The sequence below is a fragment of the Diabrotica undecimpunctata genome, chromosome 3, assembly GCF_040954645.1.
Source record: "Diabrotica undecimpunctata isolate CICGRU chromosome 3, icDiaUnde3, whole genome shotgun sequence".
In the NCBI taxonomy this organism is placed as follows: domain Eukaryota; kingdom Metazoa; phylum Arthropoda; class Insecta; order Coleoptera; family Chrysomelidae; genus Diabrotica; species Diabrotica undecimpunctata.
In genome coordinates this window covers 121,520,828-121,547,525 of record NC_092805.1, presented here as the reverse complement: position 1 = coordinate 121,547,525, position 26,698 = coordinate 121,520,828, and the positions used below count along the sequence as shown (strand labels likewise).

At 33.0% G+C, this 26,698-nt stretch overlaps 1 protein-coding gene across 1 annotated transcript in view; it reads left to right on the top strand.

The window, feature by feature from the left end:
* Positions 1-26,698, top strand: part of LOC140437333 (glutamate receptor ionotropic, kainate 2-like) — an 83,451-nt gene that overhangs the window by 44,841 nt on the left and 11,912 nt on the right. Inside the window, exons 11-13 of the mRNA XM_072526807.1 lie at positions 3,297-3,573; positions 11,057-11,255; positions 17,601-17,835. Of these exons, the coding sequence (XP_072382908.1) occupies positions 3,297-3,573; positions 11,057-11,255; positions 17,601-17,835 (711 nt within the window). The remainder of the gene's footprint in view (positions 1-3,296; positions 3,574-11,056; positions 11,256-17,600; positions 17,836-26,698) is intronic.

The following is a 26,698-nucleotide window of genomic DNA, read 5'->3' as shown; positions in this document are numbered from 1 at the left end:
TCGAAGGAATAGGAGCTGCGAAGACAGGGAACGAAATCGTACAAGGCAAGAAAATGTGAGTAGAAGTCATAGTAGGGAAAGACATAGTACATCAGATCCAAGTGGTCAGATACAATCTGACAATTCTAATAATCAAAATTTTGTGCAGTAAACTTTCTGAATTACAAGTTAGGCCATTGCTATTATGAAAAACCTTCTGAATTTATTTCTTTAGATGAAGATAAAATTATTGAATCTATTAATTTAATTAATATAAATGCTTTGGCCAAAAATAAAATGATTAAGATTATGATAGATACTGGTTCAGAAAGTACTTTAGTCTCGGAGAATTTTATTTTTAATACATTAAAATTATCAGATATAATAAAGATTCCAAAAATTAAAATTGTTGGTGCAAATAATAAGAAGTTGGGTGAAATTGATAAACTAGTCAATTTTAAAATTAATATTCTTAATAAAGAAATTAATATGCAAGGATTTATTGTCAAGGTTTTATGTGTTGATATATTAATGGGAAATGATGAATTGGAAAAGAAGAAAGTAAAGATAGATTTTGAAAAAAAAATGGTAACTTTGGAAGGGCAAATAATTAAATTTATGCAGAAAGATGAGGTGGAAGAAGGAATAAGAGTTGATAGGATATTATTAAAAGAAAATAATGATGTTTATGAAGAAGAAATGTATTTTGATGATAGGGAAATGTCCCAAAAGAATGTAAAGAATAATGGTAGTGAATATTTAAGGAATGGAAATTTTAAGCAGATGGATGCCTACGAGGCGGAGTGCGTAAAATTGGAAGCAAGGAATAATGAGTACATATTGAAGAATAATGTGATTTGTAAAGAAGAAGATATGATGAAAGTTTTAAATTGCCCTGAAGAATATAAATCAATAGTCATTTCCATATTGCAGCAACACAAGGGACTTGTCAATAAAGAAAATAGAATTGCACAAAATTATATCCATAGTATAAAAGTTAAAGAAGAAAAAGATTTTAAAACAAAATCATACCCAATACCATATAAATACAGAGAAGAAGTAAACAAAACAATTAATAATATGTTAGAAGATGGGATCATTGAGAAGGCAGACACACGTTTTATTAACCCCATAGTAGTAGTACGAAAAAGATCAGGTGAAATCAGGTTATGTTTGGATGCAAGGAATATTAACAAGATTACTGAAAAGCAATTTGAAGCACCAATGAGTATAGATGGAATATTAGGAAGAATTACAGGAATGTCATTTTTCACTAAAATCGATTTACAGCATAGTTTCTGGTTAATACCTCTAGAAAGAAAAAGTAGACAGTATACAGGATTTCAGATAGATAGAGTAGTATATCAATTCAAAGTAGTACTATTTGGACTTCAATCATCTTGCAGTGCTCTATGTAGATGTCTTCATGATATTTTGGATCAATATGAACATTTTGTAATTCACTACATTGATGATATATTAATTTTTTCTAAAACGGCTGAAGATCATGAGAAACACCTAAAAATTATAATAAATAGATTAGACAGCGAACAGGGATGTATTTAACACATTTTAAATAATAAAAAAAAAATTGAATTATTAATTTATTAAATTTAATAAGGTATGAGAAAATTAATATTTAAAAAAATAATAAGTAAATTATTTATTTTAAATATTATTTTGGGGTATTGATACGATTAGGGTTTATAGAAAATAATTTATAAGTTATATACTACATAATATTAGGTATTTGGTTGTTTTAAATAAGTTATATACTAGAGAATTTAATAAAAATTATTTATGTGAGGGTATTTTTAAGAAATTATCATATAATAATTGTAAAAAGTTGTATTTTAATGTTGTAAATATATTTAAGTGAGCCATGTGCATAGGCAACCAAAAATACTCTCGAAGTGACAGATAGAAATTAAGAATTATAAGGAATATAAAGTGGGGTTATAATAATAATGTTAGTTTAAAATGTTTAATTTATATATATTTAATGATTTAAGTGTTTATTCTGATCTGAAAAGCCTAAATGTCAACAAAATTATCAATGGAACATTAACGAATTCTCCAGAGTGCAGAGTGTGACCATTGTTTACGGTCGAACATTCTGGAATAATGATTATGTCGGTGGATGGAACAGATATTTTTTCGAGAACATCCATATCGAAGAAATAGAACGAAATTGGAACATGATTTCTTACCAGATGGTTCTAGAATATCCAAAAAGATATAAATACCCGTGATTTGGATTCAAGATGGCAGTTTTTAGCCAGAAGTCAAGCAGTTTATTATGAAAGTTAGTAGATTAGTTAGTGAAGTCAATTGTTCACAGTTTTAGTAAGTCAGTCAAGCAGTTTAATAAGAAATATGAAAGTTAGTTGGAGATAGTCCAATTGTTTAATATAGTGAGTTAAATGAAGATTAAAAATTATGCATATATTTAATGCACATTTATAATTATACACAAATAATTATTGAAGATTATAAAAGTATATTAGAAGAATATTGGATGGACATTGGAAGGAATTAAAATTATATTATGATTGGAGATTAGTATAAATCAACTTATAATAATTGGATATTGGTATATTGAAAAGAAGAATAAATATAAATGGTGTTTGCTGGTTTGCTTGGTGGTGTATAAATGCTGGTGAAGAAAACTATATCTTAAATTGGTAGAAGCTGATAATTGAAAAAAGTAATTTCACAAAAACAAGGATAACCGAAGTACGAAGACATTCAGTGGTGATTAGAATATATATAGTGGAAAACAGTTCATTTAGGCATTCAGTGAAAGAAAGGTACAAAATTTTGTTAATATAATTTAGTTAGTGTCATAACAATTTCAATTTTGAAGATAGTTTGTTTAAATTTAACATTGTCTATAGAATTTAATTAGTTTTATAAGAACATCAATTTAAAGATAGTTTATTTTAAATTTACATTGGCTAGGTTAGATATATATGTGTGTTTCATAATAGTTATAATAAAGATAATTTAAAAAAGTACTTACAAGCTAATTCTTTGAGAACCGCGATAAAAACCCTATATATTATATTATTAAAAATACTCATTGCTCATCATTCAAACAAACAACACATCATAACAATATATATATATATATATATATATATATATATATATATATATATATATATTGATTTCGGAAATTGTTCTCAAAATACAAATTAAGATGCCACAAGAATCTAGCTTCAGCACAATAATCTAGAGATTATGGAACATTAAAAATTGTGATTTTTGAGGCATTTGATTTGATTTGAGATTTTTTAAGATTTTTTGCTTTTTAGGAATCAGCATTCTACACAAGTCCCCCCAGAAAAGTGATGCCAAACCATTTGCATTTTTGGATCCGTTTGATACGTCAGTGTGGATTTATTCAGCAACATTATACCTCGTAGTATCTATCATACTCTTCTTTATAGCAAGGATGACTCCAGGAGATTGGGAAAATCCGCATCCTTGTGATCAAGAACCAACTATGGCCGAAAATATATGGAGCTTACGAAATTGTCATTGGGCAACACTGGGTACCATTATGAACCAGGGATGTGATATATTACCCAAGTAAGAAATATATACAAAATTTTTATTTCATATAACAATATTTTTTAAACAAAATTCTCCCATTAACTCCAATTATCGACAAGATTTAAATTTAAAATAATTCTGAAGAGATTGTCGAAGTTTTGAGATTCGATTTTTAAGATAACGGCATATTTATATTAAAAACATGATATGCCATTTTACCACAGTTTACGTTGCATTTTTAAACCATTATTAAGTTAGACATTTGAAGAAATTAGCTGATAAAATGTTATCGTTTTACTACGCCTATCAGAGTTAGCCATAGTAAAACGATAGAACTAGGTACTGATGAAAGTTATGATATGAACAGTGACCATAAAGATAGAAAAATACTCGCTGACTTTATAATGGATTTAAAATGGTTTCAGCAGATTTGAACATGAAATCCCATAAAGAGTTTATATAAGAAAGAAGATCTGATTGAAATGCATTTTACCACCTGTCATATTTAAACTGTATCCAAAAAATCTATGAACATGTTGCCGAGAGGGGGCATTTGGGCCTGTAGGACCCATCGCCGGCTCTGCGGACTTCTTCCTGTCCTCGGAATTAGACCGGGTGTTGACCATCTTTGCTTGTCACTGATAAAATGGTTTAATACTTCTACTGGTATAGAATAACGGTTACCGTGACAAGTATCTGTTATAGGTAACAGTTCCAAGGAGCAGTTACAAAATAACAGATCAAAAATAGAAAACAGAACAGGTAAAATAGTCTAAGTATTCCTTGACTTACGGAAGGAATAACTTAGTAAACAAGAAAAATAAAATGGTATAAAAGTACAATGCAAAGAAAATGTTTCTAAGTGTTTCTTGACTTACGGAAGAAACAACTTAGAATGAAAAGTAAAATACACAAGATAAAAGAATAGAAAAGTGCAGAAATATTCCTAAGTGTTTCTTGTCTTACGGAAGAAACAACTTAGGACAGAAATACAGATAAATGAAATATGTAAATATGAAACAAGGTATGGAAATATTTCTAAGTGTTTCTTGACTTACGGAAGAAACAACTTAGAGTGAAAACAAACAAGAGAATCAAATATGGAAAAATAAGAATACAAATACTTATAAGTGTTTCTTGACTTACGGAAGAAACGACTTACAAATACGAAAAACCAAATACAGAAAAGATGTGGAAATATTGCTAAGTGTTTCTTGACTTACGGAAGAAACAACTTAGCATAAAATAGAAAATGAAAGAGACAAATGTATCAAGTATTTTCTTAACTTAAGGAAGAAAATATCTTAGATAAAATATCGGAAATAATAATGCAACAATGATTATGAAAATATTTCTAAGTGTTCTTTTGACTTACCGGAAAAGAACGGCTTAAACGCACAATTAAAATAACAAGTCAAATATTCAGAGAAATATTTCTAAGAGTTCTTTGACTTACCGGAAAGAACTACTTAGACAAAGTACAAATCAAAATATAAAATAGAAAAAGCAAGATAAATATTTCTAAGTGTTCTTAACTTACGGAAGAACAACTTAGACACAAAATACAAGAAAAATAAACAATCAAAACAAATATAGATCAATATATTATTCTAACCTGAAAAGGTCTGAATATACAATAATGCTAAAATAAAAAGGTATACAGAAAATCAGAAATAAAACAATAACTTAGTTGGAACAATAATAGCACCGACTAGGTCTACAGTAGAAGAGGCAAGCTCGACTGACCGATGAGAGAAAACCCACCTGCTTTTATGTAAAACAAATCCTTTGTTTTACGTAGCGAAAGTGGAATTTCCCTGCATCGAATCAATTAGAAATTTGGATTTGGCCAACCTTGGAATTCCCAAGTATTTTAACCGATATCCAAATTCCTTGATGCGTCGAGGACAAACAAGCACTACAGGACAATCCACTTAGGATAAACAATCTAGGGTGTAACAACCTAAAATATACAACTTACTATTTAGCAACTCACGAAAACGTCTTACATTATCTATTAGAATGTCTGGAGACAACTTATGAAGAATATGCACTAAATTTAAGTATGAAAAAAATCAAGTCTATGGGGATATCCAGATATTTTTTTGTTAAGAGTGTAAGATCTTCTAAAGACGCGTGTTGCATTCAGAGTAAAAGGATACACTCGAGCACATTTCCCCTAATGGAAGTCTACCCTCGGGTACGTCCATGATGTCCTGCCTACCAACTAAAACCACCCTCAGACATACACGCGCGACCTATCGTTGTGCGTTTTTTATGCCATTCTAACACGCTTGTGCGGCTTCCTTCTCTTCTGTTTTTCCGTTTAGCGTTTATGACTGCAGACGTTCCCTTTCTAGGATCTCTTTTCTTTTTATTATTCTAGTTATGGCCTAGGATTTCTTTGTGTTAATTTTCTTCTCTTCCCTCCACTTCCATTAAGTAATTCGCCTTAACGTCTCCCACCCTTTCTTATACCTGCGCCCTCTCGTTCGTCAACCTTTTAAAATTGAACACACAGTCGTTAACCCCGCAGTCAACGCAGTTGCCGTATTCTTGCTTCCCTATCCTTAAGGAACCCTATCCAGAAGCCGTGTCCCGTAAGGAACTGTGTAAAGAAGTACAGTACATTCAACCAACTTACACCTCTAAACGATTAATGGAATTCGCAGAAAATCTTTCATTGTAGTAAAAGGCAAGGTAAACTGCACTGGTATTCTCCATAATGTTCTCCATAACACTTTGCTAAATTTTAGGTATAAAGTAAATATATGTGTCATTAACCCATTGTTTATAGTTTTGCATATTTTGTTACATTTTTTTTTAATAAACAGTATCTTGCATAATGATATTTAACGTAAATTTCTTTCACCTACTTGTTTAATAATTTTTTTCTGAAACAAATACTACCGTGCTAAGGATAATTTATATTCAAAGTAGATATACAAATTACTAAAATATCACTATTAATTTTTGTTAAAAAATACTTCGGAGTAAACTGCGATTACGGGTTAAAGTTAGGGTTTTGGTAAATATATTTAACTTTTTATTTTCAACTGAAAATACTTGTATTAAAAATAAAATAATTGTGGGAAACATTTTAATTTGTTTATGAATGGTTTTCCAACCATTTCTAAACTTTTTATCAAACATAATTAAATTACAATCGGCGCTCCTAATGATCATTAGACTCATTTGCTTAATGTGTTTAGAATCTTTGTAAGAGCTTATGTTATATTTTACCTCTCAAGCACAATTAGAAAGTTTCTGTCATATTGATCTAAACTCAGTATATATTGTAATTCAAACGCGTATTTCAAACGTGAATTAATTGCAAATGTGCATAAATACTTTATCATGGAAAGAGACAATGGTGGACCTTTAAAGTCATTATTATGTATAAATCAACGTGTTTGTGACCCACTCGGGATAAGTGAAAGTAAGCTAAAAACTGTAATGACTGTCAGAGATTCTCAAGAAGATCTTACTGTGACTGAGTATCACGAAGACAAAAACACAACTCGTAAACATTCTAGGAGCATTGACTTACTTAATGAAGAAAAATTTGAAAATCGCAATAATTTGTATCGAATGTGTGAAAACAATCACCATGTCAGTTTAGATATTTACTGGCCAAAATAAGAGAAAGGCAAGTTTCTGAAATTAAAAGGACTAGCCTTTGGAAAGTGTTGAGGGATTTAGGATTTAAATAAATATAAGGTTGAATGCTCGAATAAATGAACTTTGATCAAATAAAAGGCATATATCGAGCACAGTTTAATTTAATCTTGCCCAAGTACTTTCGATCACTAGATCATCTTCAGGGGCATCTGAAATAAGCCAAGAAACGTTTTTTTATAACTAAAGAAATTGATTGACTTCGATAAAAACTCGAAGTTTATGGTTGATAAAGAGACTAATCACATAAAAACTCTTTATCAACCATAAACGAGTTTTTATCGAAGTCAATTAATTTCTTTAGTTATAAAAAACGTTTCTTGGCTTATTTCATATGCCCCTGAAGATGATCTAGTGATCGAAAGTACTTGGGCAAGATTAAATTAAACTGTGCTCGATATATGCCTTTTATTTGATCAAAATTTAGGATTTAAATTTAAAAAAGAAAATAATAGGTTACTTTTATGCGAAAGGTGTAGTGTGATTCACAAAAGAATTAAATGTTTGATAGAATATACTAGACTTCAATCTGAAAACATTCGTATACTTAGATGAGACATAGATATTTGCAAAGGGAGGAATTAGATATAATCTAATCAATAAAATACACAAATAGCAAAGGCAAAAGACACATCATTCTTCGTGCAAGAGAAAAAAAAGGCTTTATAGGAAACGCAGATTTGATTTTTTTCTTCAAAACAAAATCTGCTGATTACCATGAAAACATGAATGCAGATATATTTGTTAAATGGCTTGAGGAGAAAATGTTACGTAGTCTGAGTGAACCATCAGTTATAGTTTTAGATAATGCCATTAGATAATAACCTTACCATTCGGAGATTTTGGAGACACAACCAAAACAGTCGTGGAACGTACTGAGCATAAACAATTGGTTAGTTAAAACTAATATTAATTTTTCGAAATACGCCTTCATGGACCACTTCCATGAGAATTCTCCCTATACCTGTCCCCGAACCTCCTATATTTGACTTAATCTTTGTTAGCACTGCTGTTCTTTAATCGGCTTTTTCCGCAGCGTATATTATGTGTTCTCTCTCGCTCGGATTTTTGAAGATCATGGCCTCCTTCTGTCTGGCTAACTTCAGTTCTCTCTCCTCTAACTACATCCTAACTATTTAGAGGGCTGTTTGCCCTATCTATTATGGGCCCATTCTCAAAGTGCTCCACTAGTGCGACCAGGTCAACTGCGTAAGCAATTGCCTGTGTTCCCTCTCCTAGGTTTATCTCCACTATGCCATTATAGAGTACAATATCTTCATTGTGTCATCTTTAGTTATATTAATGTTTTCGTCTGAAATAATGTCTCACAAGGTTGTGCAGGTATTGAAATATTTCCATTGCTTCTAATATAGCCTATTGATTTTCCACCAGCTCGCGTTGTTAAATGCGTTCTTGGTGTCCAGGAAGAGTGCCACCAGCCACCCACCCCAGCATGCTTCTTTCTCCCTTACTAACCTGTCTATGGCATCTATGGTAGGTCTGCCATTTCTGAACTCATACTGGCCGTCCAACAGACCTCTCTTGTTTTCTATTTCTTTTTCGAGCCTTGACATAGCTTTCCTAGTGTATTTAGCAAGCATATTGGCCTAAATGCACCCGGTTCTTCCAATGCTTACCCAGGTTTTGGAATGAAGATAAGGTTTGCCTCTTTTCATACCGTGGGGAATTTCTGTCTTTTAAGGAGGTCATCCATAATGTTTTTCACTCATTCAGCGTTTTCCCCAATAATGGTTTTTATTATTTCCGGAGCAATTTTGTAAGTTCCGTGTGTCTTCCCTGTTTTTAGTGCCTTTCCTGCTTCCATTATCTCTTTCATTGTGAAGGCGTTTGTTGTCTGTTAGCACCGACGCTATATTTTTAATCAAGCAAGTGCAAAATAAATCATTGGAATACAACAAACCGGCATATTTTTATGTTTCGTGGACCTTAAGAGGGCATTTGACAGAGTCACATTAAAGGACGTTATCCACTTATTGTACTCAGGGGAAACACCTCTTCTTCTTCTTCAGGTGCCATCTCCGCTAAGGAGTTTGGCAATCATCATAGCTATTTTAATTTTTGGGGCAGTAGCTCGAAATAGTTGTTTTGAGCTGCATCCAAACCATTCTCTCAGGTTCTTAAGCCATGAAATTCGTCTTCTTCCGATGCTTCTTCTGCCATCTATCTTTCCCTGCATTATGAGTCGCAGCCCCACATCACATGTCCGAGATACTGTAGCAGAAACACCTAGAGAAACACCTCTAGGAACAATCAAAATTATCGAAAATATCTACTAGAACAACACAATAAAAGTTGAACAACTAAACTGAACCAATTGAAGCTGGTAATGGGATAAGACAGGGAGATTCTCTGTCTCCTCTATTGTTTACCTGATTATAGATGAAATACTAAAAACAGGAAGAACTAGAAAAGGATATTAAATAGGAAAAAACATTTTAAAATAATGTATTATATAGACGACGCAATACTAATCTCTCAAAGTGAAAATAATTAATAGCATATGCTGCAGTAATTTAATATAACGGCCAAAAAATGCTAATTTTTCCATAAAAGTCAAAAAGCATGGTTATAAGATCAAATCTCTTAAGATGTAAATATATAGGCATCACACTATCTAGTTCCGGCAAACTCGAAACAGAAGTGGAAGATCAAGTGAATAGAGCAAACAGAGCCGCAGGTTGCCTGAATTAAACAATATGGAGAAATAAAAATATCGGGAAAGAATTGAAAGGCAGGATTTACAAAACAGTCATCAGACCAATAATGGCATAAGCGGCAGAAACACGACATGACATAGAGAGAACAAAAAGATTGCCAAAACAGCAGAGATAAAAACCCTTAGAAAAAATCTATGGGCTCTAGGAGACCTAAAGCCCATAGAAAGACTACGTCTTAAGGTCAGCAACCCTAATTGGAAGTCTTGCGTTGCCATGCAATAAATCTGTTTATAACTTCAACATCATATGAATTTATCACCAAAGATGTAATAATTATCAAATTTCATCATTTAAAGGGATTTTACCCACATATTTAGTGGCTTCACTCATGTATACGTGGTAACTGCACTGATGATGGACTTGTTAGTCAAAAAACGTTCTGTGATGTAGCCCGAAAGGGTCTTGTTAGAATATATAATATATATCTTTTATAAATGTTTTTTTTAATATTTTTTTTATGTGTTGTTTAATTCAAACATACGTATATATTTATTCGATTATATCTACAACATCATAGTCGTTTCTCACATCCTGTAGATTCTTTTTGGTCATAGCTTGTCTGATGTCCTCTTGCCATTTATATTTCGGGCATCCCCTTCTTTTTCTCTGCACTGGTCTCCACCCAATTCTGTCGTTGGCCAACTGTCTCCATTCATAAGGCGTACATGCCTGTACCATCTCCAACTTTTGACTTCAATGGTGTCAATTATTATTGTGTCAATACCCATTCCCCTTTCTCGTCCTTTCTTATTTTATCGTGAAGTGTTAGCCTACAGCAATGTCTCCTAAATCTCATTTTCATTGGCAGTATTTTTTTTAACATTATATCATTTCTCAGATTTCAGCCCAAAAGTTGCCATGCTTTCGACTATGGTCTTGAGAATTCTGATTTTTATATTGTTGTTTTAATTTTAGCAGTCTATTTTTCTAGGGATTTCCATACCGGTGTGAAAAGCGATGACTCAGAGCAGTAGATTGGTGTGTCTCGCGAATGAATTGTCGCTACAGGTCCGGCTACAATATATTGAAGTTGTATCAGAATAAACTATGTAGCTTGGCCTACACAAGAAACAAAAGTTAATTTATTCTTCTAAATATTTCAGAGGAATATCTACAAGATTAGCCCTAGCAATGTGGTGGTTCTTTGCACTAATTATTACCAATTCTTACATTGCCAACTTAACTGCCTTTTTAACTAAAGCAAATTTGGATTCTCCCATAAAAAGTGTTGAGGATCTTGGAAAGCAAAGTAAAATAAAATATGGATTTTTAGAAGGCGGAGCTACAGAACAGTTTTTCAGGGTAAGTTATTTATGTTTAATTTACTTAAATTTTTTTGGTTAGAACATTAGTACCATCTCTTTTTTCGGACACGTTCTTTACATCTAGGCAATATAGTTCTTATTAGCAAATGCCTAATAAGGTGTTTCAAATGTATGGATAAAGGTTTGTTCTATAAAGTAGAGTTTATTGATAGGTTTATTTAGTTTAGTATTATTTATTGTATGTATGATACTACTTATGATAACAATGAAAAATTCCTTTAATTAATGAAATATATTGATTAAATAAGGATATTTTCTTTACTTTTATGGTACACATTAAACAGCCTTTATGATAGTAATCATTTCCCTATTCACACGTTCGACAATTCAAAAATTTCTTCAAGAATTATAACAAAATGTAAAATCGCTCAAGCAAACTGGGAATTTTTCAGAACCACTGTTAAGGGAAAACCCGATGAATTGCTTTTTGACAATGAAATAGATATAGATTTTAGTCTATTAAATACCTGTTTAATTGAATCTGCTGAGGAATGTGTTGGTAAATTCACGATTGATCCTTCCAGGAAACATGTTCCCTACTGGAATGAATCGTGCAAAATAGCAGTTAAACAGTGCAAAAAAGTGTATTTTAAAAGTAAGCAAGTAAGTAAGTAAGAAAGCCTCATAGAAGCAGTACGCTAATTCAATCACAAAAGACACTACACCCGCACGAATGTGATAAAGGATAAGACGTATGAAAGGTCATAATACATCCAGCAAAATTACCGCCATCTACCTTCAGGATCAAACAATTACCGATAATCAACATATTACAGATATCTTTGCCTCCCACTTTTCAGATAAATCAAATATTTCAAATCTTCCCAATAACTCAGATACCAACATATCCAGCTCCAAACGCGTTCCCTAACACTAGTTCTAATTATCTTCCTTTTAATACCCCAGAAACTCAGCAGCCGGTTCAGATGATATCCCATCAATATTCTTAAAAATCTTCATGCAGATACACACCTCAGACTACTAAAGTTATATAATAAGATGGTCTCAAAAACAGTTCCCAACGTTATGGCGGCAAGCAACTATAATTTCTATCAGAAAGAATGACTAATCTCCAAATCTTCTAATATCATATAGACCAATTTTTCTCACTTGTTCACTATGTAAACTGTTAGAAAAGATGGCCAATAAACGCTTGCTATGGTATCTAGAAATAAATAATATTCTTGGCCCATTCCAAACACACTTCAGGTCAAATCGAAGTACGATGCTCACACTACACACTGACATTGTTAACGCATTTTCGAATAGAAGCGAAGTCAGAACAGTAATATTAGATATTCAAAGTGCCTTTGACACTGTACAAAGACCTCTAGTTCTCAGAAAATTAACAGAGTATAATTTAACTGGTAACATTTATTTATTTTTAAAAATTTTAAACAAATGGTAAAATATCAAAACCACATGCTTTGGATATCGGTATACCTCAGGGCTCTGTTTTAAGCACTACCTTATTTTTACTTAGCATAAATGACTTTTCCTCATATATAGAACCACCAGTCAGGTACTCGATATATGCTGATGATATTATATTATTCTGCCAAGGCAGTCACAGCTAATACTAGCACTTTAAAATACAATACAATAAACAAAATAGAAACCTGGTCTACTCGTGCTGGATTTGTGTTTTCAGCTTCTAAATTCATAACACTTCTTGGTGTCACCTTTGATAAAAAGCTTATCTGGAGACAGCATATTCAGGAGCTTAAAGGAAACTGTGTCCAAAGAATCAATTTACTTAAATATCTCTCTTGGGGAGCTGGTAAAAAATCTCTGCTTAAAATATATAGAGCGTTAATCCGCTCTAAGCTAGACTGTAGCAGTATTCTTTATATGGCATCTAGTAGCTACTCACTAAAGTCTCTAATCACGATTTAAAATACATCCCTACGACTATGTGTTGGTGTTTCAAATCAAGCCTCGCTAAAAGATTTTGTATTGACTCTTCAGAGCCACCCCTCTAGCTAAAAAGGCAGCAACTTCTACTTTCATGCTTTGTAAGAATATCATCAAACCCAAGTAATATGGTAATAAATCTAATCAATCCCATAGAGTCTCCGACAGCAAATGCATCCAACCACACACTCACATTCCAAAAATACTATCTCCTTTATTAGATTCCATCAACCTTTCAAATACTAAAACACGGATGCGTCCAAGAATGAAGACTGTTGTGGCTGCGCTGTGTCCACAATGAGGATGACAAGAAGACCTGTGCGATTACCTAGAAGCTGTGGTGTTCACACTGCGAAATTATATAAAATAATAATAATTGAAAATTTTCACTGTTAAATTCGGAAGCGCATAGAAAAACCCAAAAAAAAAAAGTTAACGGGAATCGATTAAGCGTATAGAGTAAAATTAGAAGTCTCAAAAAATCCGTTCAAGATGCCTCTAAGCTTCGATTTTAACAAAAAAATAACCAAAAATACTATTTCGATGTATTTTTTTATGCTGAGTACAATATTTTTTGAGTAATTTTTAATGATATAAAATGAGTGTCACATTCATCTAGGCACGATCACGTCTAGAGTTAATTTTCAACTCCTGAAATGCGAAATCGTGCATTTTATATATATATATATATATATATATATATATATATATATATATATATATATATATATATATATATATATATACCCGGTATTTAGGCGTTCGACGCCCTTCCGGTAGGGATCTATGGAGGAGTATCACCTAGCCGCAAGCCCTTATCTCTTGCCGTACTGCTCCACCATAGGCCGATCAGATACCAGCATATTCTAGACTAAGCCGCAGATTCATTTTAGACTGCTGCGTTAGCCTTTTTGTTTTCTGTACACCGAGCCGGGGATTGAACTGACATCTCTCGCATTGAAGCGAAGGAGAAGCCAGCCGCTCAGCCCGCTTGGCTAATCCGATCGATGACTTTTGATACCTGACGAAAAAGTACGACTTTACGCTCCCAAAATTAGAGCGTAATTTTAACCTAACAGAATTGTTAAATTCCCACAAGGGGTAGTCGAGGGGTGAAAAATTGCTAAGGTGGTAATAAATTCGTAAAAACCTAGCAGAACACTGTGGTATTTCAAAAATAATCTTTTTTGAATTCTACTTGCATTAGGGGTAGGTTTGAGGACGAAAAATTATTGGGTTGGTAATAACTTAGTGAAAAATGGGTGAAACAATATGCCATATGCAGAAAAGCTTTTATTTTTAATTCTGTTAGCTTGAACTTTAAGGCAGCAGAATTGCTCCCTTAAAGTATAGTTTAGGGGTGAAAAATTATTAGGGTGGTAATAAATTAGTAAAAAATCTTTAAAAAAATATGGATTTTAAAGATAAGTTAAATTGGATTCAGCTCCTGTGTTCCCGCTAGCTTAAGGGTCTCCTTAAACCCATTTGGTCATATGACGTCTAGTTGTGGGGATAAACTAAAACAAAAAAATTTTAAATAATTCGAAGGTTCCAACAATCTCAACATACCCTGTATTGCGGAAGCTATACCAAAAATAGTAGAAGAGTTACCAAATGAAGACCTAAAAAGCTAATAGATCCAAGTGCCAAAAGTAAAATTGTATGGAAAAGTAAAAAAACTGTACAGTTTTCAACAGAATACAATTTTATTTACAAAAAGTGGTTTTAATCAAACAAGTTAACGTAAGTAGATGGTTTTATAATTTTTGTACAGTTTTACAAACGCACCAGAGAAAACGCATGTTAACCATATACTTTTTCAGACAGATTTAAGTCCATTGATAGGTTTCACTTCTAAGAGATCTAAGTCCATTGGTATGTTTTACTTTCTAAAGATCTAAGTGCCATCACAGAGTATTTCATAGTAGAAATCTCTGTTTTCTTCATCAATGAAACCTAACATGCTTCCTTTTTTTTTGTTTTCTGCTAGTGGAACCTTTGTTGGTAGAGTAGTAAGCTCCATGGAAGCTATGTATTCAATAGAAATATATTTCTCGAGGACGTAGCATTTTTTGTCAAACCCATACAGATCGCTAAAGTTTTTCTTGGTAAGTACGCAGCCAGGTTCGTTTTTACCAATCTTGAAATACGACACTTTGAATATCATTAAATCTTTAGTGTTGATACATATTGGAGATGTTTCGTCAAAGTTAAAAAATCTATCCATTCTTAGCACTCGGAATAGTCTTGATGGTCTGGCTGATCTAATTACGTTTTCCACATCTTTAACAGTTTACATTTTTGTTACCTTAGATCTCTTTTCTATAACTGCGAAGTCCCGGTCTGCTGCAGAAAAGCGGTGGCCAGGTACCAAGAACTTATGCTCTACAGACTCACATAGGCCCAAAGATACTATGTAAATATACAAGAAACCCAACATACGGTTTTGAATTAACCACCGCAGTTGTCACTCCATACAACAAGTTTTTTCTTGTAAGACGGCAACATACCTGTATTTAAGGCTTGCAATATACAGGAAGCCATCTGACTCCCTCCTCTCCCTGATTGGCCCTCAAGCCATACACTCATATTACCGTTATTGGTATCGGTAATATGAGTATTAAAAATGTAGCGAGATAATTGTCTTAAATAATACATGTCGCTATGTGTAAGTTTCGGAAAAGGAAATACCTTTTGAAGGTCAATCACCACACAACACACTCCACTATTAGTCATTGTGCTGTCAGATGCATCTTTTTTTAATGTACTTAAGGTTTTTTTACTTTTTCTATGATGTAGTTCTAGCTCGGTCTTGGCTTTATTTGCTGCAGCGACATCTCTGTTTTTGGTCTGAATATGAAGATAGTCGCACGTTTTACAAGTATCTACCCTTGGTCTTTTGAACGATAAATTTGGGAAGTCTTTTAAAAAGCTTTTCGATAGAATTTGGCACTTACAACACTATCTGGATATTTCTGTTTAAAAGCAGCCAAAAGCCTATCTTAGTCATGTTCAATTCGGAGCTTAAGTACTCGTTTTGGGTCTTTAAACGGCCGTAGTGACCCTCTTCTCGGGGCAAAGAATTAATGTGGTTTTTAGTCTGTTTCTCGTCATGCTCCGTAAATTTAAATGTAGTGGGGTCACCACGATTATCTTTAAAAACCACGTCACCACTTTTCTTCTTCTTCACAATAAGTGAGATTTTTTGAGGTGAAACTCCAAAAATATTTAAAAAAGTTTTTTTACATACTTTAAGGAATCTTAAAGTATCCCTGTAACTTAGGTCCCATCAGGTACCCTGTAACTTAGAGTGCTTTGCGTTCGGCTGCTTTCTGGTCCCGTGTCGTCGTCTGGTAATAGGAAGAACGTCTATCAAACCCATCAAATAAGAACCTTGGTCATCCAATCCAAGTTAGTGGTAGGGTGAACAGTTTCCTCTTCATTTCAAATGAAACTTGATTGCATCTGTTTTTACACTTGCAAATTACCTGAAAAAAAAAGGAAATGAGTTAGGGTATATGTTTTGTATGGTAATATGTAAAATGTGGATCGAATAGTGATACCGGTAACCAAAACCTATTCATTAGATTCTAATAGGAAACTGTTAAGATAAATAAACTTGTCATCAACAATCACACGTATACATAAGCAGCAGAATGACTTAATTACAAAATTTTGTAAATAAATATTATACTAACCTCTTCACATGGCAGTGGCTTTGCTGGGATTTCTTTCTTTTTGTTTAGGGTAACATAGGATTTACCACTTAAATTGGAGGTTTTCTGTTTCTTCCTGAAGTTCGTACCAATTTCAGATTCATCACAAAAGGCTCTACTAGTATTAATATTTGTAGAAATAGACATCTTTTAAACATGTAAACAATTACTAACCGTGGAGAAACGCACTGATGTACATCAACAAAATGGTTGGTTGACATCTGGCACATAGATCAACTAGCACTTCCATTGCTCTGGGACTTGTGCACAGCGCATTCCGTTGGAATTTATTTAAACCGTTTGGAGGAGGTTAGGCACTTAGATCTTTCAACAGAGCATTGGCGTCAGGACATAGATCATTTTGCAGGAATTGAATGAAATTGGTAAATATGGCACTTAGATCGATTAGCATTTCAGGTCTTCAAATATAATAAACAACTGGATATGAAAACGCACTAAAGAAACATTTGTACAATTATTTACAACAACAATATTATTTGAAGGAGTTGGTAAAACTACTGTGAACTAAGCCGGGAGCTCTCATAGAACATTACAATAAACTTTCTATGTAGAGAAACATTGGTAGACATTTTCCTTGCAAGTTTTCAACCGTTAATATTTTAATTTAAAATACTTCAGTAAAGTTAATTATAAATTTTCTAATTTTGAATAAAAAAAAGATATATTTTTAGGAATCAAACAATTCACTATACCAAAGGATGTACTTGAATATGAAATCGGCAAGACCAAGTGTTCTAGAAACCGATAATTTAGATGGCGTTCAAAGAGTACTAAATACAAAAAATGAATTATATGCTTTTTTAATGGAATCCACAACCATAGAATACCATACTGCAACAAAATGTGAATTAAAACAAGTTGGAGATTGGTTAGATTCAAAAAGTTATGGAATTGCTATGCCTATGAGTAAGTTTTTTATATACCACAACCAACTGAAATTAATTAACTTCTGTTACATTTGTACTAAACTATATTATAAAATATTTTATTTTTACTCCGTGGTATATGCCTTGCACAATTTCATCGATTTCATCAAATATTCTTTCTATCGATTTGGATGATACCTCAAAATCAGTGCCCTTCTTTCAGTGTGTCATTAATTTTGAGGTCATATAGTATTTTAAGAAATATAGTGTTTTAAGAATGTCGTGAATCATTGCATGACATCGTAAATAGCCAAATATGAAAATATTATTGTTTCTAGCACTTTTGCAATGTGGAATAAAACCAAATCAATACTGTTTATTGTATTTATAAAAAGTTCTGTTCTTTGATTTGTATAGTCGTATAGATTGGAAAGTCTTTGGAATTAAGGAGAGATTGTGCAGCAGTGTTTTTTATATAAAGTATTACACAATTGGACAGATTGCCCAAGTATTTTGAAGACAATAAATTTTAATGTTCCATAATTGTATAACAATCACTTATTCAAAGAAATTGTGCTTCTGAAAAGAACCGTTTTAATACATATACAGCATCCATAGCAGTAATATTTTGTCAATAATATTCCTGAATTCAGAATCTGATTCATTTAAATCAATGACTGTTTCCCAGTATCCATTTATAATATTTTCTGCATGCCTTACATATTTCTTCAATTTTTCTGGTGTAACCTTAACCTCAATTAAAGAGGGTTGGGAGAAAACCCTGGATATTTTCACTAAATGGGTGAAATTTGGTTAAATACGTCGTCTTGTAGATTTTAACAAATACTACCGCACCATTCCTTCAATTCGTTAGAAAACTATGAATGTTCAGAGATTTTAAGCCTTTTAAATTACTATCTCGGATTCCACTACGAGGTGTCGAACGAGTAACATCGTTTTATATTTTGTCGTGCTTACTAAAACATAGTGCAAAAACAGTGAACATAAGTGTACCTTCAACTACAAATAAATGTATGTATAATTTACTCATTACTAGTTGAGGTTTTTTTTTGTTTCAACTGATTAAAATCACAAAAGAAAAAATTTAAACAGGATTGCCTTAGAACTGGCAATCTATTTTTATTTTAAAATGAATACAAAGCTAAAACTTTACCATAACACATAGAAGCTAAATTATAATTTCAACTAAAAACGCAATTGCTTTTGACTACATGAGCAGTGTCAATCCAACACTGAAACACAATCGGACCAAATTGACATAACACAAATATCTCAAAAACGAAGACACTCTGAAATAGAAACTCCTAGTGAACTATCAAGCCCTGAAATTCCTGAGAAAGAAGCTCAACCATTGTTAGATATGCTTCCTCCTCTATCAGCTTCCCCCAAAAAAAGGTCTTAAAGCTAAGAAAAAAAAGCATAAACCTGATACTCCAACAGAATTAGTATTAACCGAAACCACCAAGAGAACAATCCAAGAAGCATACAAAAAGAACCCACAAACCTTTAAAATACCCATAGACAATTTCTTTTTCTTCCTTGAAAATAGTTTTGGACATTCTGATCCTTATTCGGAAGCGAAAAAGCTCACGGATGATGTAAAAAGTCTACTTTTAAACCTGCATACTATATATCCAAATCTTTAAGATAGATCCTTAAAAAACCGATTTACCCGTCTAAGTAAAAAGATGAAAAAACAACTACAACTAGAATCCACTGAAGCCACAAGTTTATCAGACCCAATTTCATTAAGCGATCTACCTGAAGATGAGTGCCTTTCCGATCGATCCCAAAGGTCGCAGCACTGAAAAATCCCCCCTTCTAATATTCTTCTCATTCAATTTAATCCAGTGGAATTGTGATGGGTTTTACCCCCATCTAGAAAATCTCCAACTGCTCGTTGCTGATACTTCACCCGATTTCATTTGTTTGCAAGAAACCAATTTCTCTAAAAACCATAATCCATACCTTAAAAATTACGTCGGCTACCACTTTATACGAACATCACACGCACGAGCTAGTGGTGGGAGCTCCATATTTATTTCTACAGATATATTCCACCAAGAATTCCACTTAACAACAACTCTAGAAGCCGTTGCCGTTACTGCTTGGTGTCCAAATAAAATCGTAATTTGCAACGTATATATTCCTCCCTATTATACCCTAACAGCTCTCGAAATTACAAATCTAACTAACCAACTTCCTGAACCATTTATCTTAGTTGGAGATTTTAATGCACATAGCACTATGTGGGTATACCGACAAAAGGACGCGGAAAAAAGGACGCATAAAAAAGGACACGGAAAAAAGGACGCGCGAAAAAAGGACGCGTGGAAAAAAGGACGCGTGGAAAAAAGGACGCATATTATTAATGAAATACTATAAATAGTTTATTTTAATTGACAATAGCAATTACCCCCGTTTATCCCCTATATATAATTACAGAAAATGATTCTACCTAACCTAAAATCGGTTACGGTAAAAGTAAAAAGTGAAAAATATTTATATGAAAAAAACTTGCCTTCACACTTTATCCAGGCTTAGGACTGGCAGCAGAAGCTGGCGTGTTTACAAGTTTTTTTTTATTTTTTTTAATTTTTTGCTTTTTTTGGAATTTTTTTGTCATTTTATTTTTTTTTGTTTTATTTTTGATATTAATTTTTTTTGTATTTTTTTTATATTTGCAACTGAAAATTGTGAGCAATGCCTCTCAAATATTCTAAAGTTGGCCTGTCAGCATAATCGGCAACAATAGCCCTTATCCTGTTTGCTGTATCTTGATATTTTCTTTTGCGTGGAGGTACATTGCCCGAAATGTACTGCTCTATTTTCAAAACATTTAAATCATATTCTTTTTTTAGAGAATTAATAAATTTCCAAATATTCGGATGTGCACTATTGAGAAGAGAAGAAAAGCTGTTGTGCCATCCTTCGACAGCATTATTAGTTCGAGGTATATCTTGGTCTGCCAAATCGTAACAATTCCATACATTTGCTGGAAAAAGGGGTTGTCTTCGATTTCCTCTTCTAGCTAATCTCCCTATCCAAGTGTCTTCAAAGTAATTAATCAGCGGCACTAGTAGTTCTTCATTTTGTGTATAAAAATCGCTATTGAGCAACTCCTCGTACACTCTGACTACATGGTTGTCTGGAACAAACGCAAGAGCTGTCAATTGTCTTAGGTGAAGGGCGAAGACAGGATTCTCGATATATCTACGTTGCAATCCGACACTTTGAATATGGCGCCACATACACTGCGAGAAATGAAAAAAACATCCACGGATTCTCACATTTGGGAACTCAGTTTGTGCAGCATTCATTGCCGCTCTTTCAAAGTCCATCATTATTGTTAGAGGGCGCAAGGCCGGATTCAACACCTTTAGTTGCTGAAAACACGTGTATAAGTCTCTTGTGTTTTGTTCGTTAGAAGTGCAAATAAAGTCGGGATTACATTACTGTATCGCACTCCATGAATTGTGTATATTTGAGAAAACAATGGTGGTGCTGAGTTAAATGTTCCATCGGCATACCAATGATCGCATTGTTCCATAAATCTTAAATTTCTTTGTGTTGAAAATAACAAAATACGTTCTTCTTCTGGCCCGCTATCAAATAATAGAAATAGCTCACCGCCTGTAGTTGTTTTATATTCTTCAGGAAGCACAAGTTCTTCTAAATTTCTCGGATTTGCGGGCGTACCTCCTAGCTCGTTCCGAACTCTTTGCACAGTTTTTTTTAACGACGACACTGATGGAAGTTGTGCCGTAGCAGCTAAGGAAAGTCCTTGAGAAATTTCACTTACTACACCTTGGGTGGAGTGTTCCAGTTGTTGTGCAACTTCTTTCATCCGGTTACAAGCTTCTTTTGCTTCAATCTTTGCCGTATCTGCAACGTGATTATGTTCTGTGGATTTTGTAATTTCATCCACAACGGTATGCACTCTTCCTGTACATTTGCACTTATTATAAGTAGCACACTTCCAAATTGTCTTTTCACCAATCACTCGCTCTTTTTTATGGAGAAATCCATTATAAAGTAACAAGTTGTTGCCTTTTTGGCTTTTCACAAACGCTAACACCATCTTAACAGACTGATATCAATTTGTAAAATGTTCTTATTAAGAACTTATTTTAACTGTTAAGAACTGTTCAACTTATTATTATCGCATGACGAGCAAAATTCATACCTATGCTCTTTAATAACCCTAAGAAATGTACAGAAACGGCGATCAAGGGCAAAAAATAAGAATGAGGTAAAGTTTCACGACTCAAGTTATATGTACAGAGTACGAATAAAGCCTACTAGGGATAAAAATGATAATTCAATAACACAAAATATCACAAAAAGTTTTTTGTTTGTGATTATGTTCTGTGGATTTTGTAATTTCATCCACAACGGTATGCACTCTTCCTGTACATTTGCACTTATTATAAGTAGCACACTTCCAAATTGTCTTTTCACCAATCACTCGCTCTTTTTTATGGAGAAATCCATTATAAAGTAACAAGTTGTTGCCTTTTTGGCTTTTCACAAACGCTAACACCATCTTAACAGACTGATATCAATTTGTAAAATGTTCTTATTAAGAACTTATTTTAACTGTTAAGAACTGTTCAACTTATTATTATCGCATGACGAGCAAAATTCATACCTATGCTCTTTAATAACCCTAAGAAATGTACAGAAACGGCGATCAAGGGCAAAAAATAAGAATGAGGTAAAGTTTCACGACTCAAGTTATATGTACAGAGTACGAATAAAGCCTACTAGGGATAAAAATGATAATTCAATAACACAAAATATCACAAAAAGTTTTTTGTTTGGCGGTACCTGGGATTCCTGCAAGTAAACTTGAACATTTATAGAAATCGTTAAAGAGGACAAGTTTTGCACCTAAAGATAGAAGAGGTGGAAAAAATTATAGAAAATTAAAGCAAGATATTCTAGAAACTGTTCGTTCACATATTGAATCTTTTAAAGCACGACAAAATTGTTACAGTCTACGTTACAATCAATCTAATACCTATCTATCTAAAACTATAAATATACGGAAAATGTTTTTGCTGTTTCAAGAGAAATATCCGGAAATTAAAGTTGTTTACCAGACATATCGAGACAATTCTAAAGCTGCAGAGAATAATGATGAATTATAGTTTATTCGTCTTCCGGGTTTGGACCGTGTCATTTGTGAGTGACCCAAAAGTGGGTTCATCTCGACGTTTCGCTACAATTGTATGTAGCTTCTTCATACAGCTGTCCTGGCATTTGGTTTTCACCTCTGGCTGCGTTGAGTAGTTGAGTTACTGTGACCAAATGCCCATCTTGGTAGTTAGTATTCGCCTCTGGTTGCGTTGAGTAACTGAGTTACCGTTGCTAACTACCCATCTTCCTGTCTCTTGTTTTTCTTTTTCTTTTTTGTTCTCCTGAAGAAGCTACATACAATTGTAGCGAAACGTCGAGATGAACCCACTTTTGGGTCACTCACAAATGACACGGTCCAAACCCGGAAGACGAATAAACTATAATTCTGACTCTGGCCGTGGAAGCCTACGATTTCAATAATGATGAACTTTCTAAATTGATCGGGAGCTTCATCTACGTAAGGCCCAATTCTTTTGTGATAGGAAAAAGGCAGACAAAATAAAAGCACGAACAGATGCGACATTCGAAGCGATAACTTTGAACTATGTAAAAAACATTTCACTGCCTAATATTACAACGATTGATATATCGGTACCTCGGAGGTAAAGGACACTATGTCCATTTTCATACTTTTTCAGGAGAGCAGTTTTAAAATTTTTTAAATTTGTAATCAGTAAATACTCAAATGTTTCTTATATTTAACCAAGATTAATATATTATTATTGTGGTATGTATAATCGTTTTTCATTCCATGAAGTGTTATATACCTGAGGTTTACCGTTCATTATTTAAAATTTTTTTAAAAATGTGTAGTTGGACATAGTGTTGTTTACCTCTAACAACTTTTTTAAATAATGTGGCATTGCATGTTAAGGTCTTTACGAAATAAACAATACAAACACATTATAGCCTATACTATTATTTTATTAGAGGTAAATATTATAATGTTATAATAATTAAGTAAAATTATAGACGACAAGTTTCAAAATTGTTAAAGATGCTCCATATCATCTTCATCTTCTTGTGGGTAATCGTTTGTGACTACATCGCTATTAGTTAAATTTTGATAAAACGCATGACAAACTGACGAAACAAAAGGCAGTAGTGCAATCAAGTCATTGTACTTTTGTTTTGTGATTGGTAAGTGATATGGGATTACTGAGACTTGATTTAATTGGGTTGGAAACGTTACTTGTTGTCTTCGATACCTCATGAAGTCCACTTCATACATATTTTGATTATTGAAATCGGTCTTATAAAAGAACTTTTCAATGTGTTCTTGTTGGACTTGTAGGAAAACACATGTTGACAGTAGAACAGGGTCTTTATTAACATTTTTTTTTCTACTTACAAAAGGAGGATTAGATGACAATTTCTTATCGAACAGCGTTTTGAAGTTTTTGAAATCTGCAAGTTCCATTTATTGTGCACTGTGTATTTACCTGATATTTGCCTAACTAGTTGTTGCCAGTCCCATGGTGTTAAAATGGCCAAATTAGAGAGTTTCTTTCTTTTTCTTTCGATTAAAGCATGAACAGTGTCTGCTTCCATATGTGTGTGCCCTTTCAGTAAAAACTTTTAACTGATCGTCTTTATTTGCAGTATCCAAAAATAGCACATTATAATACTTATATTTTTATTTTGTCCATAGCAGTTATCGGTCCAAAGAGTGATGTCCTTTACTTGACTACTTGGAATTGTATTGTCAGCCCATTTCAAAATTGACGAGGCAATTTCATTTGCACCTCGGGCCCCTTTCGATTCGTCCCACAATATATATTGTACAAAAGAATCACTGGCATCATGTAATGTAAAATTTAATGTCCAAAGCTTCCTTTTGTAGAAACTAATACAATTGTTTGTTAGTGGTGAAGGCAAACATTTTTGCAAATCACCCTTTGTGTTTTGGTGACTCTTTAGCTATTATAAAGTCCAATTGTTTTAAGTTATACCGAGTCTTAGATTCAATTAGGTGAGCATCATGATCAGCCTGTACACTGGTTAGTTCATCTGCAGTAAGATTATTTTTTAATTGAGCGGTGAATGTACTGCATGTATCGCAAATGTCTCTTTCGGGCGGTTTACCCGAAACCACAACTTGAAGTCTTTATTAAAAATAACTGCGTACAACCACTTTTTTGCTCTGAGCTTTGGATCTACATGTCTTTTATTGCATTCATCAATGTACAGTTGATACATCTTTTCTATTTTAAGTTCTGTGCCCAGATAATCTCTCTTACTCCTTTATCAGGAATAATGACTCTCGTACTTTGGGAATGATTTAATATGTTGATGTATACTATTTATGGATTCGGTAGGAGTTTTATTGGTTGGCGTGTATCTACCTTTTTGATCAGGTTTTATTAAACCTCCTGGCTCAATTTTTTTCAACATATTTACTACTACTAAATTAGATATACAAAGTGTGTTTAAAAACATAACCTTGCACACCTTCAATAGCTGATTGTTCACTGTAAAATGGTAGTGTAGTGTACCTATTATTTTTAGATTTGGTAGAATTTAGATCTTTTTTTCTTGATCGAAGAGTAGGTTGGATGTCGATACATGAGAAGATAAATTGCTTTTTAAGATCTGAAACGTTTGTCTCAGTCCAGTATGAGTTGAAAATTTTTTGTCATTTGTATTCTGGCAATCTTTCACAGCATTTCATGCGACACATGCAAGGAGGCTTTAACATTTTTGCAGGCATGTCTTTACCTCTTTTACTGAGATACTCTTTCCCACCAGCTATTTTTCGTTTGCGAACATTACAGGCCCAATTTTGTTCATTTACTACACGTTTTTTACCTTTTTGTTTGCACTTAGTTATATTTTGTACCTTTTTTTTAACACTTTTCTCTTCTAAAATAACTTCATTATGTTCATTGAAATTGCCTGCATCACTGCTTAGGGATAAATCGTCCTAAAGAAGATTTTTTTTATTGCCCCACTAACCGTAGGAGTAATAATAGCTTTCTCTTTTACCTTTGTTTTCGCTGGTTTACTTATACGTCTCATATCATTGTCGTCCGATTCTGAGCTTTCACCACTTAGAGGCTCATAGATTTTATCAATATCCGAATTTTCATCTCCAAACAAATTATTATTTTCGTCCACTTCTTTCTTATAACGAATATATTACATCAAACCAGCTAAAAGAAGGACTTGAATCGTGTTTTATTATAATTTATGACATATTTTAATTCAAAAATAATGTTAAAGAATAAAAAATTTAGACATGACTTTAAATTATTAGGTTTAATTTCAAATCGAGAGCTGTCATTCGTTTATCGTAAAGTGTAGCACAAAACTGTATTGAGTTGTGGCATACTAGAATAAATAAAACACACTGGAAAAATTAAAAATTAAATTTGAAATTAATACAAAATGAATAAATTTTATAGTGGAAGTGTGGAATTTAAATATATGTATTATAATTCGAAACTGCTGAAATAATAGTATTTTGTCATATCTCCATTATTAACAAATTCTTCAAACATTTTGGATATTAACTCAACCGTCTCTTTGGTTATTAAATTTATTAGATACCGTTTTTTGTTGTTAATAATAAAAATAATATTTATCTAAACACATTTTTAAACGTTATTTTTTTATTTAGATTTAGTGCAATTCCGTTATCTGTGATGGCAACAATGAATTGTTTCACCAACCATTGTCTCCAGTCTGAACCAGAGATATGTAAGAGAGGCTCTCTTATATATCTCTGGTCTGAACACTGG